At 38.8% G+C, this 17,824-nt stretch overlaps 1 protein-coding gene and 1 non-coding gene across 8 annotated transcripts; one reads left to right on the top strand and one right to left on the bottom strand.

The window, feature by feature from the left end:
* Positions 1 to 210: 210 nt before the first annotated feature.
* On the top strand, positions 211 to 10,347 carry rga-4 (Rho-GAP domain-containing protein; the record flags this gene model as incomplete). Of its 7 annotated transcripts, none has more annotated exons than NM_001313359.5 (9): positions 211 to 350; positions 866 to 1,342; positions 1,770 to 1,967; positions 3,037 to 3,772; positions 5,012 to 5,631; positions 6,618 to 6,892; positions 7,988 to 8,606; positions 9,304 to 9,405; positions 9,621 to 10,336. In NM_001313359.5, 9 exons carry the CDS (start codon positions 228 to 230, stop codon positions 9,876 to 9,878), a joined length of 3,408 nt encoding a protein of 1,135 aa, NP_001300288.1. The 7 variants fall into 7 exon arrangements, with proteins under 7 accessions (NP_001300288.1, NP_001041201.1, NP_001041202.1 ...); NM_001047736.4 differs by having other exon boundaries at positions 213 to 350; positions 6,618 to 6,865; positions 9,621 to 10,347; NM_001313361.3 differs by lacking the exon at positions 211 to 350 and having other exon boundaries at positions 983 to 1,342; positions 6,618 to 6,865; positions 9,621 to 9,878.
* A 1,756-nt stretch (positions 10,348 to 12,103) lies between these two features.
* Y75B7AL.5 lies at positions 12,104 to 12,202 on the bottom strand. The gene has a single exon (NR_068605.1). It is a non-coding gene; the product is annotated as an Unclassified non-coding RNA Y75B7AL.5 (non-coding RNA).
* Between the last annotated feature and the right edge of the window lie 5,622 nt (positions 12,203 to 17,824).

The raw sequence follows: 17,824 nt of genomic DNA, 5'->3' as shown, positions 1-17,824 counted from the left end.
GCCCTCTGAAAGTTTTTCGGGACTTTTTCAAGCTTTTTAACAAAAATAAATGCTATTTTCAGATAGAACAACCTGAGTTTTCTGCATTTCGATATCAATTTTCAAAGAAATTAAATCATTTCGAAATTTCTGCAAAAATAATAAACGTGTGTATCGCTCTACTTTTTTGTTGTTGTAATTATATTTCAATTCTAAAATTATTATTTCTCCAGGCTGACCGAGACTATATGGAACACAACGACTTTCGTGTCGTTACGTCGTCATCGGTGTATCGGAAAGGCTCGACGACGACGGCCGGCGCCGCCGCCGCTGGACCAAAATCCAATAAATTAAGCTACACTCTTGGAGAGGTTTGTGCTGCTGCAGCACGCGCTCCTTTAAGCCGAAAAGAGCCGTATTTGGCTTTTCCACTGAAAATGGCAGGTTTATCGATTTTTTAGCTTTGAAAATTTTTTTCTCTGCATTTTACGAAGAAACCTTTTGTTAAACAGTGAAAATATTTTAAAATCGAATTTAAAATCACTAAAATGAAATTCTTTTCGCCCACTGGTTGAGAAATGATTTGAAATTGAAGAAATCAACGGGATTTTTTTTTAAAAAATCGATTTTAATAGAAAAATATTTAGAAAATGTGAAAAATCCCGTTGATTTCTTCAAATTCAAACCATTTCACCACCAGTGGACAAAAAAAGTTTCAAAAAAAGTTTCAAAAGGTTTGTGGGTAAATGCAGAGAAAATTGTTTTTTTAAAGCTAAAAATTCGATAAATCAGCTATTTTCAGTGGAAAGGCAAAAAAGGCGAAGCGCAGCAAGGACTAGGAGCTCCTGCATTCCAAAAAAATCTATAACTTATTGCATTTTTTCAGGTATGCTCAACAAATGTCACGCTGGACGTGAACGTCGGCACCGGCTGGACGAGAATACGTCTGAAGGAGGTTCCCAAGTTCATTGTGCACGCGTTCAACATCATTTCGAAGCACGGAATGGACACTGACGGGATTTTCCGCAAGGAAGGAAACTCTGTTCGGCTGAATCGCGCCGAAGTACAGGCAATCTACAAAGGGCAGAGCGACATTCCTAACGACTACAGTGTTATCGACGTTTGCACGATGGTGAAGCGGTTTCTTCGCGATCTGAAGCCACCGCTGCTCGATTCAGAAGAGTGTCGAGCTCGACTTCTGAAGAAAGCGTGCCAAGCGAGAATTTCGGATAGTTTCCTGATGACGCGAGACGAGATGGCAGACATTTTCTACTTGGAGGATCGCACAATCGAGCAACAGACACCGCTGCTCTCCGATGTGCATGCTTCAACGCTGGGATATGTGATGAGACAGCTGTACAGAGTATGTGACTCGTGGATTTTTTGATTTTTTGACACGGAATTCTGGCATTCCTCATGACGTTTTCGCGCTCCATTGACAAGCCGGACAACGCGGACAAATACATCAGTTTTACAACTAAAAACGAGCCGCGACGCGACACGCAACGCGCCGTGAATCTACCCCAGATATGGCTGAGCCAAAATGGCCTAGTTCGGCAAACTCTTCCATTTCTGGCTTCTCTCATAAATTGAAATGGAAGAGTTTGCCGACTGGCTCGGCAATATTTGGGGTAGTTTTACGGCGCGTTGCGTGTCGCGTCGCGGCTCGATTTTAGTTGTAAAACTAGATTCATTTGTCTCCGTGTGGAGTACACGACTTTCCGAGCGGGCGATTGTCAATGGAGCGCGAAAAATGCAATTTTTCATTTAAACTCGGTTCCTTTTTCCAGATCGCCGCTCACAGTGACCAGCACAAGATGTCGATTGAAAATTTGGCAATCGTTCTCGTCGGAAGTGTCTTCGGTGACGGTATTCACGATCCGCGCAAAACTTCACAGATCCGTCGTGGCTCGAAGGAGGATATTTTGGCGCAGAAGCGGCAGGATATGAGTGTGAACACGGCGGCGGTTAAATTATTGATTACTAATGTAATTTTCAACACATATTTATTAGGTGGACTAACGATTTTGAACGTGTATGCTCAAAATTTGCTGAAAAGAACGAAAAAATCGCGGCGAAATTGATCAAAAATTCGGAAAAATGACACTTAATTTAGCTAAAATCTCGAAATTTGCCCACGCATCTCTCCGATGTTGACTTTTTTTTTTTTTTGGAATTATCACCTTTTATTGCATATTCTAGTGGTTTCTCTCATTTAATTTCGTTTATTAGGGTACATTTAAAGGGGGAGTAGAGTTTGTGGGAGTTTTGCCTTAATAGACTAAAACTGGTCCAAAACCACCGAATTTCGTAATTAGACTTCACAAAAAAATTTCAAAATTTTTTTATGGCCGGTCAAAATTTCGAAAAAAAAGAGCCAAATTTTGCTAAAATTTGAAATTTCGCACACTTTTCTTTGTCACAGTTGCTGGATTTTTGTTTTTTTTTTTGAAATTATCACCCTTTAATCGTTCTTTTGGTAATTTATCTCGCGGAAATTCGTCGATTGAGACAAATTTTAGGCCGATAGGCATCCAAAAATCAACGAATTTTCACGAGAAATTACCAAAATAAGGATTAAAAAGTGATAATTTCAGAAAAACAAAAATCCAGCAGCTGTGACAAAGAAAAGTGCAAAATTTCAGATTTTAGCAAAATTTGGCTCTTTTTTTCGACATTTTTACCGGCCATAAAAAATTTTTGGAAATTTTTTGAGAAGTCACATTATTAAATTCGGTGGTTTTGGAACAGTTTTAGTCTATTTAATCAAAATACCCACAAACTCTATTCCCCCTTTAAATGTACCTTAAAGGAAATTAAGTGAATAAACCACTAAAATATGCAATAAAATATGAAAATTCCGAAAAAGTCAACTTCTGACAGATGCTACACTGAAAAGTGGCAAAAAATTGAGATTTTAGCAAGAATAAGTGTATTTTTTTCCGAATTTTTGATCAATTTCGTGATGAAATTCGTTCAAAATCGTCCAAAAATCGTTAGTCCTCATTTAAAATATTCGAAATCACAATTTAAAATCCAATTTCTTATCAATTTCAGGCCAATCTAATTGGTGTCCGTCGTGATCCGTACGTGACAAGTAACGCGATGCTCCGAAGCTCGAGCGCGATGCCACGTTGCATGAGCAGTGGATACGAGACGTCGTCGTCTGATGCGGATTGTCTATCGTCGAATATCGCTCAAACAGCAGCAGCGGCGCTCCACCAGAGAGGAGAAGCTGGAGCCGGCGGCCCGTCGACGTCACTCGCCATTCACCGCCGAGACTCGGAAGCTGTTCACAAAATAGTGACTTCGCGGAAGAAGGGCGAGTTGCTGGAGTCGAAAAAAAAGCGGTCCGCATCGTTTCTGCCGAGCTTCCGCGACCTTAAACATCGCTTGTCGAACATGAAGCGAGCCAAGAGCCCAAGTCCGGAGCGACTCATGACTGGACACACTGCTGCTGCCATCGAGCCGCCATTGACAGCAGACACACTGGATTTGTACACGGATCATCGGAAAAAGGTGGCGCGAAACGAGTCGAATACCATGTCGACTGGATCAACGGCGTCTGGCAGACAATCGAGAAGCCATCAGAATCGGCGAGGCAACACGAACGCCGCACCGAGAAGTGGTGGTAGCGGAAAGAATACGATTTCGAAAATGTTTGAGCACGAGCAGCAGCAAGTTGTCCCCAGCAGTGGTGGAGCTCTTCGACGGCTGTCGGCTAACGATCAGAATACCGATGCGATGCGATTTGCGAAACAACGGGTGTCCAATGAGCAGATGAGTGTTGCAGGTGAGAAATTAGATCTCACTGCAACAACTTTTTTTTTGGACGAGGGACGAGGAAATGCGGGTTCTAGGTCTTGACCGAGGATCCGACAAGATTTAACGGCACCGATTTTTTCCGTTTTTTCTTATTAAAATTAATGTTAAAAAATTAAATAAATATTTTTTGCAGATGCTAAAACAATTTCCAAGTGAAAAAATTGTGTTTTCAGTCGGCAAGTAGCGGTGAAAGTGGCCGATGTAATAGGATGGATTACGGGAAAACCAAAACTGAACTTTTTTCCGAAATATGATATAAATGCTGCTTAGATGCTGAAACTACCTGATTTTCATAACGAGACCGCTGAAAAAGTTTTGAGGTTTTCAAAATTCAACATTTTGTGCGAAAATCTTGCCTTTTTCACCAAAAAAGTTGAATTTTGAAAATCTCAACACTTTTTCAGCGGTCTCGTTATGAAAATCAGGTAGTTTCAGCATCTAAGCAGCATATATACCATGTTTAGGAAAAAGTTTGAGTTTTGGTATTCCTGTAATCCATCATATTACATTGACCACTTTCACCGCTACCGGCCGACTGAAAACACAATTTTTTTCACTTGGAAATTGTTTTAGCATCTGCAAAAAATTTTTATTTAATTTTTTAAATAATTTTAATAAGAAAAAAACGGAAAAAATCGGTGAAAAACAAAAGAAAACACGTGGAAAAGGAAGAAAAATGAATTGCCGGTAGATCTTGTTGGATCCTCGGCCATGGCCTAGAAACCGCATTGCCTCGTCCCTCGTACCGAGAAAAGTTGTAGTGATAATACCGGTACAGAGAGTGTAGATAGTTAGAGAGTGACAGACATCCGGGACCCAATGGGGCGGGGCGCGCGGAAGAGACGATTTGTGTCGATTTACGAAATTTTCCTCGTTGCCATCATTTCGTAAATCGACACAAATCGTCTCTTCCGCGCGCCCCGCCCCTTTGGGTTCCGGATGTCTGTCACTCTCTAACTATCTACACTCTCTGTACCGGTAATATAATTAATAATTAACACGTGGTGTCAAAAAGTCTCATTGCAGTGTTTGATCTACAAAAAATGCGGGAATTTTTCGCCCAGAAAAATTGTGACGTCAGAACGCTCTTAACCATACAAAATCAGATGAGATGTCTGCGCGCGTCTCTTCTCCCGCATTTTTCGTAGATCAAAGCGAAATGGGCCTTTTTTTTCAATAAATAGATAATTTATGCAATAATTTTCAGAATTTCTCATATCCGAGCATCAACGTGAGCGAGAATGTAAAATCCAGAAACGCAATACAGTGATATTGGGCGAGAAGTCGAGGTCCTCTAAGCTCACAAACCGACGTCACACGGCTCCCATCAACAACAATAGGCTCCGCAGAAATCGGCCGAACACTGTGGGCGCCGGCCTGCCACATCGAAAAGATGGCGGCTCATCGCTGGAGGAGAAGGAGAATCAGGCGGACTGCGAGGAGACGACTGATGACACCCTGGATGCAACGAACAATGTGGATCATTCGGAGTGGCTGCTGGAGCAGAAGGCACTGGAAGCGAGGTCACGGCGAGCGGGAAGGAAGAACAAGGCCGCCACCACCACCACCACCGCGATGAGAAATATCAGCACGGAAAGTATGATGGTGCTCAATGGATCGATGATGGCTGTGGAATCGACGACGGATGTGCTGAAAGCAGATCCACTGGTGGCGATGGATGTGTTGAAAGAAGAGTCGTCGCCACACACGACGACGACGCCAAAAAACACGCCGAAAGTCGTGTTGAGAAAGGATTTGAACGATGTGAAGAGGATGAAGCAATTCTGTGACATGGCAACGTCGCCAATGGTGATGGATACGCCGACGGTAAATAATATCTATTAATTGAAAAATTCCGGCAAATTGGCACATTGCCGGAATTGAAAATTTCACGAAAATCGGCAAATTGTTGAAATTGAAAATTTCCGGCAAAATGACAAATTGCTGGAATTGAAAATTCCCGGCAAATCGGCAAATTGTCGGAATTGGAAATTTCCGGCAAATCAGCACATTGCCGGAATTGAAAATTTCCGGCAAATCGTTAATATAACGGAATTGAAAATTTCCGGGCAAATCGGCAAATTGCTGGAATTTTAAATTTCCGGCAAATCGTTGATATAACGGAATAGAAAATTTCTGGCAAATCGGCAAACTACGGGAATTTAAAATTTCCGACAAATTGACAAATTGCCTGAATTGAAAATTTCTAGCAAATTGACAAGTTGCCGGAATTGAAAATTTCAAGAAAATCGGCAAATTGCTGGAATTGAAAATTTCGGGAAAATTGGCAAATTGCCGGAATCGAAAATTTCCGGCAAATCGTTAATATAACAAAATTGAAAATGTCCGGCAAATTGGCACATTGCCGGAATTGAAAATTTCCTGCAAATCGTTAATAAACGGAATTCAAAATTTCTGGCAAATCGGCAAACTACGGGAATTTAAAATTTCCGGCAAATTGACAAATTGCCGGAATTGAAAATTTCTAGCAAATTGACAAGGTGACGGAATTTAAAATTTCAAGAAAATCGGCAAATTGCTGGAATTGAAAATTTCCGGCAAATCGTTAATATAACAAAATTGAAAATTTCCGGCAAATCGGCAATGTGCCGGAATCAAAAATTTCCGGCAGACCGGCAAACCGGAAAAATTTGCCGATTTGCCGAACTTGCTGACAAAAATATTTACAGAACGGCGAAAATTGCCGCCCACCCCTTTTTGTATTGAGAAACTATAAAAAATCGATTAAAAAAATTCCGCACCAACAAAAGTTTGAAACTTTAAAAAGAAATATATATATATATTAATTGCAGAAACTTTCACACGAGAATGGTCACGCGTGGGTTGGAACCAAACAGGTTATATCTGTGACGAGGACGCCTAGCCTGTCGCGACGGCAGAGCCGAGCTCGTCTCTCATACTCGAAAGCCACAGAATCTCCGCTCGACATGCCATCATCCGACGTTCGGCGAGACTCGGGCTCCCTGATGTCGCCGCTGTTGAAGCATGTGACGATAACGAACAACTCGCCGCCTTCGCAAGTGATCACATCGTCTCCTAGGTTGGGGGATTCGTTTGAGCAGCAGCAGTGACCTTTTTTTTTGTTGAAAAATTAAAAAATCTCAATTTGCATCGAATTAAACCTTTTTTTTTTGCTTATTTTTCCCCAATTTTTCATGTTTTCAGCTTAATTTTAGTGGAAATTTGGAGAAAATGTCGAAATAAATGGATATTTTCGATTAAAATGCAACTTTTTACGCTTGTACAGTTGATGATGTTTACAGTTGAAAATGTGCATTTATATTGACATTTTTCTCCAAATTTCAGTTAAAATCGAACTGGAGACATGCAAAATCGGTGAAAAATAAGATGAAAATTGAGATTTTTCCAATTTTCAATTAAAAAAAATCGTATAAAATTTAGAAATTAAAAAAAAAAAATTTTTTTAACTATAATACTTGGTCATTGGCGCTACTCCACCTTGCTTTATTGCTTTATTGGACTCAAAATTGTCTGAAAACACCGAATTTCATAGTGATACTTCTTGAAAAGTTCTCAAAAAAAAAAGTTATGACGGCTCAAAGTTCAGCGGCAAAATAAGCCCCATTTTCCGCTAAAATCAAAATGTTTTCCAACTTCTCGGTGTTGCAACGTCTGGAACCTAATTTTTATTTATTTGTCACTTTTTAATAAATATTGTGGCCTTTGATTAAGCGTTTATTCGTTGTTTTAAGTACATTTATGGTCTTTGGGGCACAATTTAACGTTACATTTTGGGCCCCAAAGACCATAAAAGTACTTAAATCAGCGAATAAACGCCTAACGCCAAAGACCACAATATTTATTAAAATGTGGTGAATAAATGAAAATTAAGTTCCAGGCGTTGTGACACCTAGAAGTTGGGAAACATTTTGATTTTAGCTGAAAATGGGCCTTATTTTGCCGAACTTTGAGCCGTCATAACTTTTTTTTGAGAAGTTTTCAAGAAGTATCACTATGAAATTCGGTGTTTTCAGACAATTTTGAGTCCAATAAAGCAATAAAGCAAGGTGGAGTAGCGCCAATGACCAAGTATCATAGTTTTAAAATTTTTTTTTTCATTTCTAAATTTTATACGATTTTTTTTTAATTTGAAAAATCTCAATTTTCATCTTATTTTCTGGAAACAATACCTATTTTTCAGAACCAATCATCTCACTCCAAAATCACACACACTTTCTCCATTGGCCGTCAAAATTGAGCGATCTACACCTCTGCCGCCGCCGCCGATCCCTCCACACTCGCCACCCCATCTTACTCCGCAAAGAACCTCGAAAGTCTCGTTGGATGCTGTCAGCGAGATGAAACGAATCTCGATATCGGGCGGCCATGCACGACGGCCTCCAACTCCTCCATCACATCCACGCGTGTCGAATCCGTTCTCGCCGAAGCTGCCTATTCGATCTGTGACGATCGACAATGGATTCGAGCTTCCTGCCACTGCTTCCACTGCTGCTGCTGCTGCTGGGGTACCAGATGAGACACAGTTCAAGCTTCCGCAATTGCCGATGCCGCCGAAGAAAAAAGTGTCTCCGCTGCTTGCCCGGCAAGCCACTCACTCATCAAAGTCGACGACGCTTTCGGTGCCGAATCGAGCGAATCTTCGAGAAACGAAGAGCATCGATGAAACTCCGACAGCATTGAGATCGGCACCACCAGCAGCTCAAGGATCTTCGTCGAATCAGCTGTCGCCAAGATCATCCACTGATTACTTCGAGTTTGGAAAATACACAAATGCGTTGAGATCGGCGACTGATGAGTTTGTAAGTTGCGAAAGCTACAGTAATCCTTTAAATGACTGCCGATTTACGGGCTCGATTTTCTGAAATTGAGTTCTTTTCGAATTTTGACACTGATATTCAAAATTTTCCTTCGTTTTTTTTTTTTTGGATTTTTTTTTCAATTTTGTGCTTATTTTTAATATTTTATCGATTAATAAATTATATTATTATTATAATTGAAAAACGACAAATATTGGCTTCATTTTGATGAGGAAACTCATACAAACGTATTTTTACATTATTTCCCGTCTATTGCCGGGTTTCATCTGGAAAAAAAACCTGCAATGGGCGGGAAATGTTGTGAAATATACGTTTGTAGGAGTTTCCTCATCAAAATGAAGCCAATATTTGTCGTTTTTCAATTATAATAATTTATTAATCGATATTAAAAATAAGCACAAAAATGACAAAAAAATTCGGAAAAAAAAAAACGAACGAAAATTGAATGAAATCGAAATTTGAAATGAATCAAAATTCGAAAAGAACATAATTTCGTAAAATCGAGGCCGTACATCGACACAAACGCTACAGTAGTAGTAGTCATTTAAAGGATTACTGTAGTTTTCGCTACGAGATATTTTGCGCGTCAAATATGTTGTTCTATACGCATTCTCAGGATTTTGTGTTCCCGTAATATTGTAGTTATTGTTTTTTTTCTGCAAATAAAAACCAAATTCAGGCGCTGCCAACCAGGAAAACGTCAGTTGAATCTCGTCCTTCAGTTGCAATTCTACGGAGTAACAATTGCGGTTTGGTACGATCCAGAGTCAATCATTTCCAGGTAATTTAGTGGAAAAAGCCGAACTAGGCGATTTTGACTCGGCCACGCACCACGCACGGCCGGGGTAGATTTACGGCGCGTTGCGTGTCGCGTCGCGTCGCGGCTCGATTTTGTTGTTGTGAAATTAAATGTATTTGTCCGTGTGGAGTACACGACCTTCGATTGCCAATGGAGCGAGCGCGAAAAAATGTGAAAAAAACCAATATTTTTTCCAGGAAATCGAACATTCGCAACGCGTCGAAACATCGATGAGCGGTCGATTGTCTGCAATGTCACAATCATCACTCCGAAGCAGCAATGATACACACCAATCATCGTCGGATCGTTTTTCGGATGTCTCGGATCTTCGGAATGCCGCGTTCTCTGAATCCACCTCGGACTCGGCGCTCAGCACTCCAACTGCCACTCCAACAACTTCACGGGTCTCGACGAACGATGCTGCTGCTGCTGCTGCTGCTGCACAACATTTCTAAAAAAAAAATTGAATTCTTGCGTGTTTTTTTTTCATGAATTATGGGTCGCTACATTTTTTCCCCCCTTCTATTTTTGTCTCAATTCTATGATCCTCATCACCCTCCATTTTCTCCGTGTCTCCCCAGACGTCTCAAGTACTTGAAATCTCGCATTTTTTGTTCCCCCTACCATGTGTTATAAGTCAGATATGCTGCGTCTTTTAGATGTTTTTCAGTTTGGCATTCTAACTAGACGAACTTCTGACTTTCAGTTCTGCCGGCAGGCAGCTGCCCAACATATTTCCATTAGTATTTGGGTTTTTCTGGTGCCATCCCCGTCTCACATCTCCATAGAATTAGAATTGAAATTAGAATTCTCCCTCTCGTGCTTGCTGTGCTGCCTGAATTTCGTTCCTTTTTTTGCAGCTGGCACGCGCATTTTCTTGGGTTTTTTGAAAACGGCTTTGGCACCGGGAAAAATCGCGATCCCCCCCCCCCCCCCTTCCTCTCATTCCATCCTTCATTTTCATTCCAATTTCCACTGAAAACTCCCTATTTTTTTTCGTATTTTCTCTGAATTTCCCGCAATTTTTTCTCTCCATTTTTTGTGTTGCTCCTTATGTAATATCATTCATCAACACCACCACCATTATTATTACTATTGTGCTTTACTTTACCCATCGCTTAACTTCAATGATGACGTTGCGAATTTCAACAATTCCAACCAAATAAGATGGTGCACTTGTCTTTAATATTCTCAAATCTTTGGTCAAAAACCAGAAGCTTTTAGGCGGCTCTTCCTGCATTAAAGCATCGGAAGTCAGGTTATCATGAAATCGAAAAGTCTGAAGAATTTTTAATCATGAAGCTGTAGCATAGCTAACATTTTGTCCTCGTAGAAGTATGCTTTTAAAAAAAAAAATCTTGAATTTTAATCTAAAAAACTAGTTATTGCGGTTTTTGGGGGAAAAGTACGGTAAGTGGTCTCGACACGACAAATATTTGTTAAAAGGTGTGTGTCTTTAAAGAGTACTGTAGCTTCAAACTTACGGTGAATACTACGGAATTCCCATCAATTTTTTAAAGTTTTCAGCTGGAAATATATATATTTATTAGAAAGCATGCACTTTTTTAAACAAAAATTTTCATCGATTTTCCGAAATTTCGTTGAAAATTCATTTAAAAATTGAAAACCTAAATTAAAAAAAAAAAAAACATACAGTTATATATAACGGAAACACAACATTCTGAGAATGCGTATTGCACAACATATTTGACGCGCAAAACATCTCGTAGCGAAAACTACAGTAACTCTTTGAATGACTACGATAGAGCTTGTGTCGATTTACGGGCTCGATTTTTGAAATTTGAACATTTTGAAATTTCGAAAATCAAGCCCGTAAATCGACACCAGCAGTCATTTAACAAATTACTGTAGTTTTCGCTGCGAGATATTTTGCGCGTCAAATGTGTTCCGCAATACGCATTCTCAGAATTTTGTGTTCTCGTAACAATCACTATTACCATGACGCAACAATGTGCGATTTTTTGGGTCAAAAGTACGGTACGCGGTCTCGACACGACAATTATTTGATAATTGGAAAAATGTGTGCGCCTTTAAAGAGTACTGTAGCTTCAAACATAGATTTTTCATATTTTTTCGTTGAAAATATATTTGCTTATTACAAAACCTACAGTTTTTTATTCAAACCGTGAAGAAATCTATAAAAAATCGATAAAAATTCATTTATTTATTTTTAAAAAGCCTGAAACATTTTTCATATTACGGAAACACAAAATTCTGAGAATGCGTATTGCACAACATATTTGACGCGCAAAATATCTCGTAGCGAAAACTACACGAGATCGATTTTTTAATTCGAAAATTTCGCAAATCGAGCCCGTAAATCGACACACGCGCTACAGTAGTCATTTAAAGAATTTTTGTAGTTTTCGCTATCAGATATTTTGTGCGTCAAATGTGTTGCGCAAAATGCATTCTCATAATATCGTGTTCCGGTAATACTAAACAATCTATGCAAAAATCAGTAATTGTGTTTTTGTAGGAAGACTACTAAAAAATCGATAAAAAAAATCGATGGAAAATTAAAAAATGTTTGAAGCTACAGTAATCCTTAAAGGCGCAAAGGCGCACACCTTTTTCGAAATTTGTCGTGTCGAGACCGGGTACCGTAGTTTTGGCGCAAACTTCGCCGCAGGGTAGTAGTAGAATAATTCATGAGCAAGCGTGTGTGTGTGTGTGTGTGTGTGTGTGTGTGTGTGTGTGTGTGTGTGTGTGTGTGTGTGTGTGTGTGTGTGTGTGTGTGTGTGTGTGCTCTTCCAATTGGCCAGAATCATTAGGCGAAGAAGAGCTCTAGTTGATATTTATTTGCTGTTTCTGCTGCTCCCCACTGGATTCACCACTACCCCGTATCGTCGTTTATTTTTCTTTTCTAATTAATCGAGGTGCTCGCTTCATTCCAGCACACAAACAATTTTCTCTCGTTTTTTCTTCTTCGATTATACGAAATTTCTGTGTTTTTGTTGTCTGGCAATAGAAAAAATTTTTCTTAAATTCAATTTTCAAATGAATTTAGATTTTACTGCTGCTCTGCGGAACGACGACTTATTGGCTTTGAGCGGGAGAATTAAAACGACGACGGTGCGCCATGTTTTCGTAAGTTTTCACTAGACTAGCATTTGTGAAGTCTTTTTTGTAGAATAAAAGTCATTTTCTGAATAATATATGTTAAATTTGAAAAAAAATGCATGTGCGCTCTAATGCCAATTTTCGTTGTTTTGCTGAATGCTAACAGGTGTGCGCCTTTAAAGGGTACTGTAATTTCAAACTTTTGTTGGTGTGGAATTTTCAAATTTTCATCGATTTTTTATAGTTTCTCAATAAAAACCAAGTTCCGCAAATCGGCAAATTGCCGGTTTGCCGGTTTGCCGGAATTATTATTTTGCCTTTCAAAATTGAAATGTATAAAAAAGTTCCAGAAAAAATTTGCAAAGCCACAATGTGTAGAACATTTTCGGCAAATCGACAATCTGCAGATTTTTTTAAAATTCCGCTATAATAACGGTTTGCCAGAAATTTTCGATTCCGTCGTATCAACGATTAGCCGGAAATTTTCAATTCTGGCAATTTGCCGACTTGCCAATTTACCGGAAATTTTCAATTCTGGCAATTTGCCGACTTGCCAATTTACCGGAAATTTTCAATTCTGGCAATTTGCCGACTTGCCAATTTACCGGAAATTTTCAATTCTGGCAATTTGCTGATTTGCCGGAAATTTTCAATTAAGGCGATATGCCGATTTGCCAATTTGCTGGAATTTTTCAATTCCGGCGATATGCCGATTTGCCGGAAATTTTCGATTCCGGCAATGTGACAATTTGCTGATTTGCCGTAAATTTTCAATTCCGGCATATTAACAATTTGCCAGAAGTTTTTTATTCCGGCAATTGCCGATTTGCCGGAAATTTTCAATTCTGGCAATTTGCCGACTTGCCGATTTGCCGGAAATTTTCAATTCTGGCAATTTGCCGACTTGCCAATTTAACGGAAATTTTCAGTTCTGGCAGTTTGCCGGTTTGCCGGAAATTTTCGATTCCGGCCATTTGCCGGAATTTTTCAATTCCGGCAATGTACCAAATTGCCGGTTTGCCGAAAAATTTTCAATTCCGGCAGTTTGCCATGTTGCCGATTTGCCGCAAATTTTCAATTCCGGCAATGTGCCTATTTGCCGGAAAAAATCGTCATGTCCATAATATTTTAGAATTCAAAAAAGCAGGAATGCTTATTATTTTATTAGAATTGCATGTTGGTTGGCACGCTATAAAAATCTCTTATATACCCATGGGTATACCAGACACGCCACGTTCACAAGAATTTTCAGGTTTATTTTTTTAAATAAATTAAAAATTGTGAGAAGACCCACCGAAAAACTAGCATGTGCCTTTAAATTCACGAGTGAGTCTATATGGACTATATAGTTTCGAAAATATTAACTACGATACATATACCTACTCCCTTCACCTACGTGCCTACTTCATGTCTACCTAACGACAGCCAGGATCTGGCTCGCGGTCACAGGGAGAATAGGGTCTGCGCGACCCCATTCCGTTTTTGGAAACATGGGAAAACCGAAAACGTATCGGATTTCGTGTCACTTGCCTATTTTTCACACACCACTCCATACTTAATATCTCCCGTTGGCTTGTTTTTGAAACCAACGGCGTCGAATGTTTTTTTTTGGCGAAATTTTTTAGTTTCAAAATACAGGCCCGAAAAAGCTTGTATGTCTGTTGCCTATGCCTATAAAATAAACAAATCAAAAGCAAATAGGTACGACATGTAGGCATAAGGTAGGCACGTAGGTACATTTTTTTATCACGGCAGACTTATCTCTAACAATAAAGATATTGAAACTAAACTGAAGAATGGGGGAAAAGAGTTCTCACGGATAATCCCTAACCATATTTCATCGCTTAATCCCTCCCAAAACGCCATGACATTCGGATTTGTTTCATTTTATTCTTGAAATGACTTTATAGCCCACGTTTTCAAAATCTATATCTACCCTTTGAAATACTGACAAATGATCGAAATTCATGGTTTTCTAATGAGGTTTTTTCTACGAACGAAATCAAATTTATGCTCCTAATTTCCTTTTCCTAAACGAGCTCAATTTCACAATTTGGAAAAAGCAAAAAATTTCTTCCATTTTCCAATAACCAAGATTATTCAGCCGAAATTACAATATGCGATAAATGAAGAAATGCATCAAGTTTTAGGCATTTTAGCAATTTTTTTCTCAGAAAATTCGAATTTCCCGCCATAATTATCTCTCAGAAATTTTGAACTTCCCGCCAAAATTATTTCTCAGAAATTTTGAATTTCGCGCCATCATTTTTTCTCAGAAAATTTGAATTTCCCGCCAAAATTATTTTTCAAAAAATTTGAATTTCCCACCAAAATAATTTCTCAGAAAATTTGAATTTTCCGCCAAAATTTTTTCTTAGAAAATTTGAATTTTCCGTCAAATTTATTTCTCAGAAAATTTGAATTTTCCGCTAAAATTCTTTGTCAGAATTTGAATTTCCCGCCAAAATGTTTTCTCAAAAAATTTGAATTTAGCACCACAATCGGTTTTGCACAATTTCCTTGCTGCCAATATAACCTAGGACAGGCGCCAAAACACCTACCTTGCGGCGACCTCCGCCTACCTGGCGCCCCGATCCGCGCCTTCTGTATAGTGCGGCGCTGGACCCAAAAAATGTCGGCCGCTGCACTACGTGGGGCTAAAACCAAGCCTTTGATTTCACGCCGGAACGCAGAAATGAGGCAAGAAGCGGGCAGGCTGGAGGCAGGCGTGTGGCGCCTGCCTTCCATGGGAGCCCTAGTTGAAACTTCTGTATTTGATTACTTTTTTTCCGCTCTTGAAAAACTGACCCAAAAGTCAAAAACCAACTTTTCCAAATCTCTGACCCATTCCACCCTCTCTCTCTCTCTCCCAGACAAGCTGTCTGATCTTCCGTTTGCTTGCTCTTGCCGCCCTCGTCTTGAATAAAAAAAAACTCGAAATGAGGCGATGCATCTCAATCAATGCTTCCGACACTTCTCTAGCTCCAATTTTTTCTTCTTCTTCTTCATTCTCACTCCCGAAAAAATCCAAAAAAATGGAGAAGAGAAATTGAATGAAATTGGTTTATTTGTATGTCCAAATGCATAAAAAAGGGAAATTCTTGTGTGCGAGGCAGAGATACATACCAATTGCTTGTTTTTTTTCGTTGTGTTGACTGAATGGATATGCCAGAATACGATGAATATTATTAAAATTGGCAGCCCCCATTCACCAATCCACTTATGCACCACCGTTTATGCTCACTCTTTTGCCATTGTTTTTGTTGAATAATTTTTGGAGTTTTGACAGAACTCTTTTTTTTTGTCTCCGGCTTTTTGTTGCGTTTCGAAAACTTAAAATTAAAAGAAATTGCTAAAATTTAGGTTTTGTGGACTTATAAGGGCAGCCTCAGAAAATTATAATCAAAAATAAAAATTGATTTTTTTAAACTCAAAAACGTAAAATCAAATTTCTGATACAAAATTTAATTTAACCAATGAAGGTTGGTTGCCAGAGGCAAGAATATTTTGTGCACAGACAATATGTTTGAGGGTTTTATGGTGGGGTGGCGATGTGCCGACTAGCAGATTATCTCCATTATCACGTGGAGTCAGAAAATACAATTTCGCTTTAATCTTTAAAAAATGCGGGAGGGGAGACGCAGACATCTCATCTGATTTCGCATGGTTAAAAGCGTGCTGACGTCACCATTTTTATGGGAAAAAATTCCCGCATTTTTTGTAGATCAAACTGTAATGAGACAGTCTGACACGACGTGCACTATATGGTTGATAATTCAAATAAGGCGATTTTCTGAGACTTATAAAACTTCAAAGCGCTATAACTTTGTTCATAGTAAGAGTTGACAAATGAAAATTACATTTTTAGAATTGTTGTAAAAAGGAGAACATTATAACTTTTAGACTTCAAAAAATAGTCAAGAATGAACTTTTTAGCCTCGGTTTTCAACTATCATTATTTCAGAAGTCGACCAAAAAAGTTGTTGTTTTTTATGATTCGCGTTTTTCAAAATTCAATGCATTGTTTGTATTTGAAGGTGGAGTAGCGCCGGTGGGGAAATTGTTAAAAACCACTCCTATGGTGTCAAAATGACCGAATATCTTAATAAAACTTTTCAAAATTTTTTTGAAATTTTTTTATTTACGGTCAAAAAGTGACAACTACTCAGTTTTTGCCACTCATAATTCTGGAAGTCGATCTAAAAATTTGTTTTCTTTTCTACATTTTTTATACTTTAAAAAAATTGTATTAAAATATTGTAGGGGTCGGAACATGCTACATGTTTTATTATGATATTCGGGTATTTTGGATCATTATAAGTATGTTTACACAAAATTGGAAAACCCCACTGACGCTACTCCACCTTTAAAACAATCGTGGTCACTGATATTAGTGCCAATAATATTCTGCAAAATTAAAGATTAAAATTCCAGAAGCTTTCGGGAACCTATTAATGAATACAATATTAAATCTAACTTGCAGACTCCTTACTAACTTCTAATTTCTCAAACTAAATGATCCGATTAAAAATTGAGTATGTATGAAGTTTTCTCTTTAATCCAATCTAGCAATGTAACATAGCATCATTCACGTGATACAATGCCCCCAAGCATTATCCAAAGAGCCACCACCTTTTTCATTTTTCGTTTTCCCCGCTGCGTCTCACGTCTTCAAGCCTCGTGCTCCTATCGATTCCGTCTGACACGCTCACATATTCCAGTAGTCTTTTTCCTGGCTACTGCTCAACGACGACTTCTATTCACATGCACATAAAAAAGAGGAAGCAACATGAAAATGAAAGACGGGGAAACGTGTCTTTCGGACGTTTCAAAATGAAAATTTTTGTTGTGTTTTTTTCCGGTTTTTTTTTGGACTTCTACCCCTATTTTTCTCGTCTTAAAAAATCCTATCCCCCGACCCCCCTTCACACTTGACAAGTTCGTTTTAGCTGTCATGAAAAGAACTCATCCCTTTTTTCTTTTCTTCTTCTTCTTCTTCTTTTCTTGTATAGGACAACGATTCAATTTTGAGCGCTCTCCCCTTTCAAGCTCTCCACAATTTTTTTCTCTCCGCTTTTTAAAAGAGAAGTCACTGCCAGGATTAACAGTAGGCTTTCTAGTCTGTTTTTGACATATTTTCGTTTTTACTATAGCTTTTGTTGAAATTTAGAAATTGATGACAATTTTCAATAACATTGTGGGTTTGCACTTTTTTTGGAAATCTCTGAATTTCATTTTCAATCGGTAAAATTGTACGCATCCTATGATGCTCCTACATATATTTTGAAAATATTAATGAAAAGGGGAAAAAACAATG

The sequence above is a fragment of the Caenorhabditis elegans genome, chromosome V (genome assembly GCF_000002985.6).
Source record: "Caenorhabditis elegans chromosome V".
In the NCBI taxonomy this organism is placed as follows: Eukaryota; Metazoa; Nematoda; class Chromadorea; order Rhabditida; family Rhabditidae; genus Caenorhabditis; species Caenorhabditis elegans.
The sequence above is the reverse complement of the archived record's forward strand: the minus strand, read 5'-3'. Positions and strand labels throughout refer to the sequence as shown.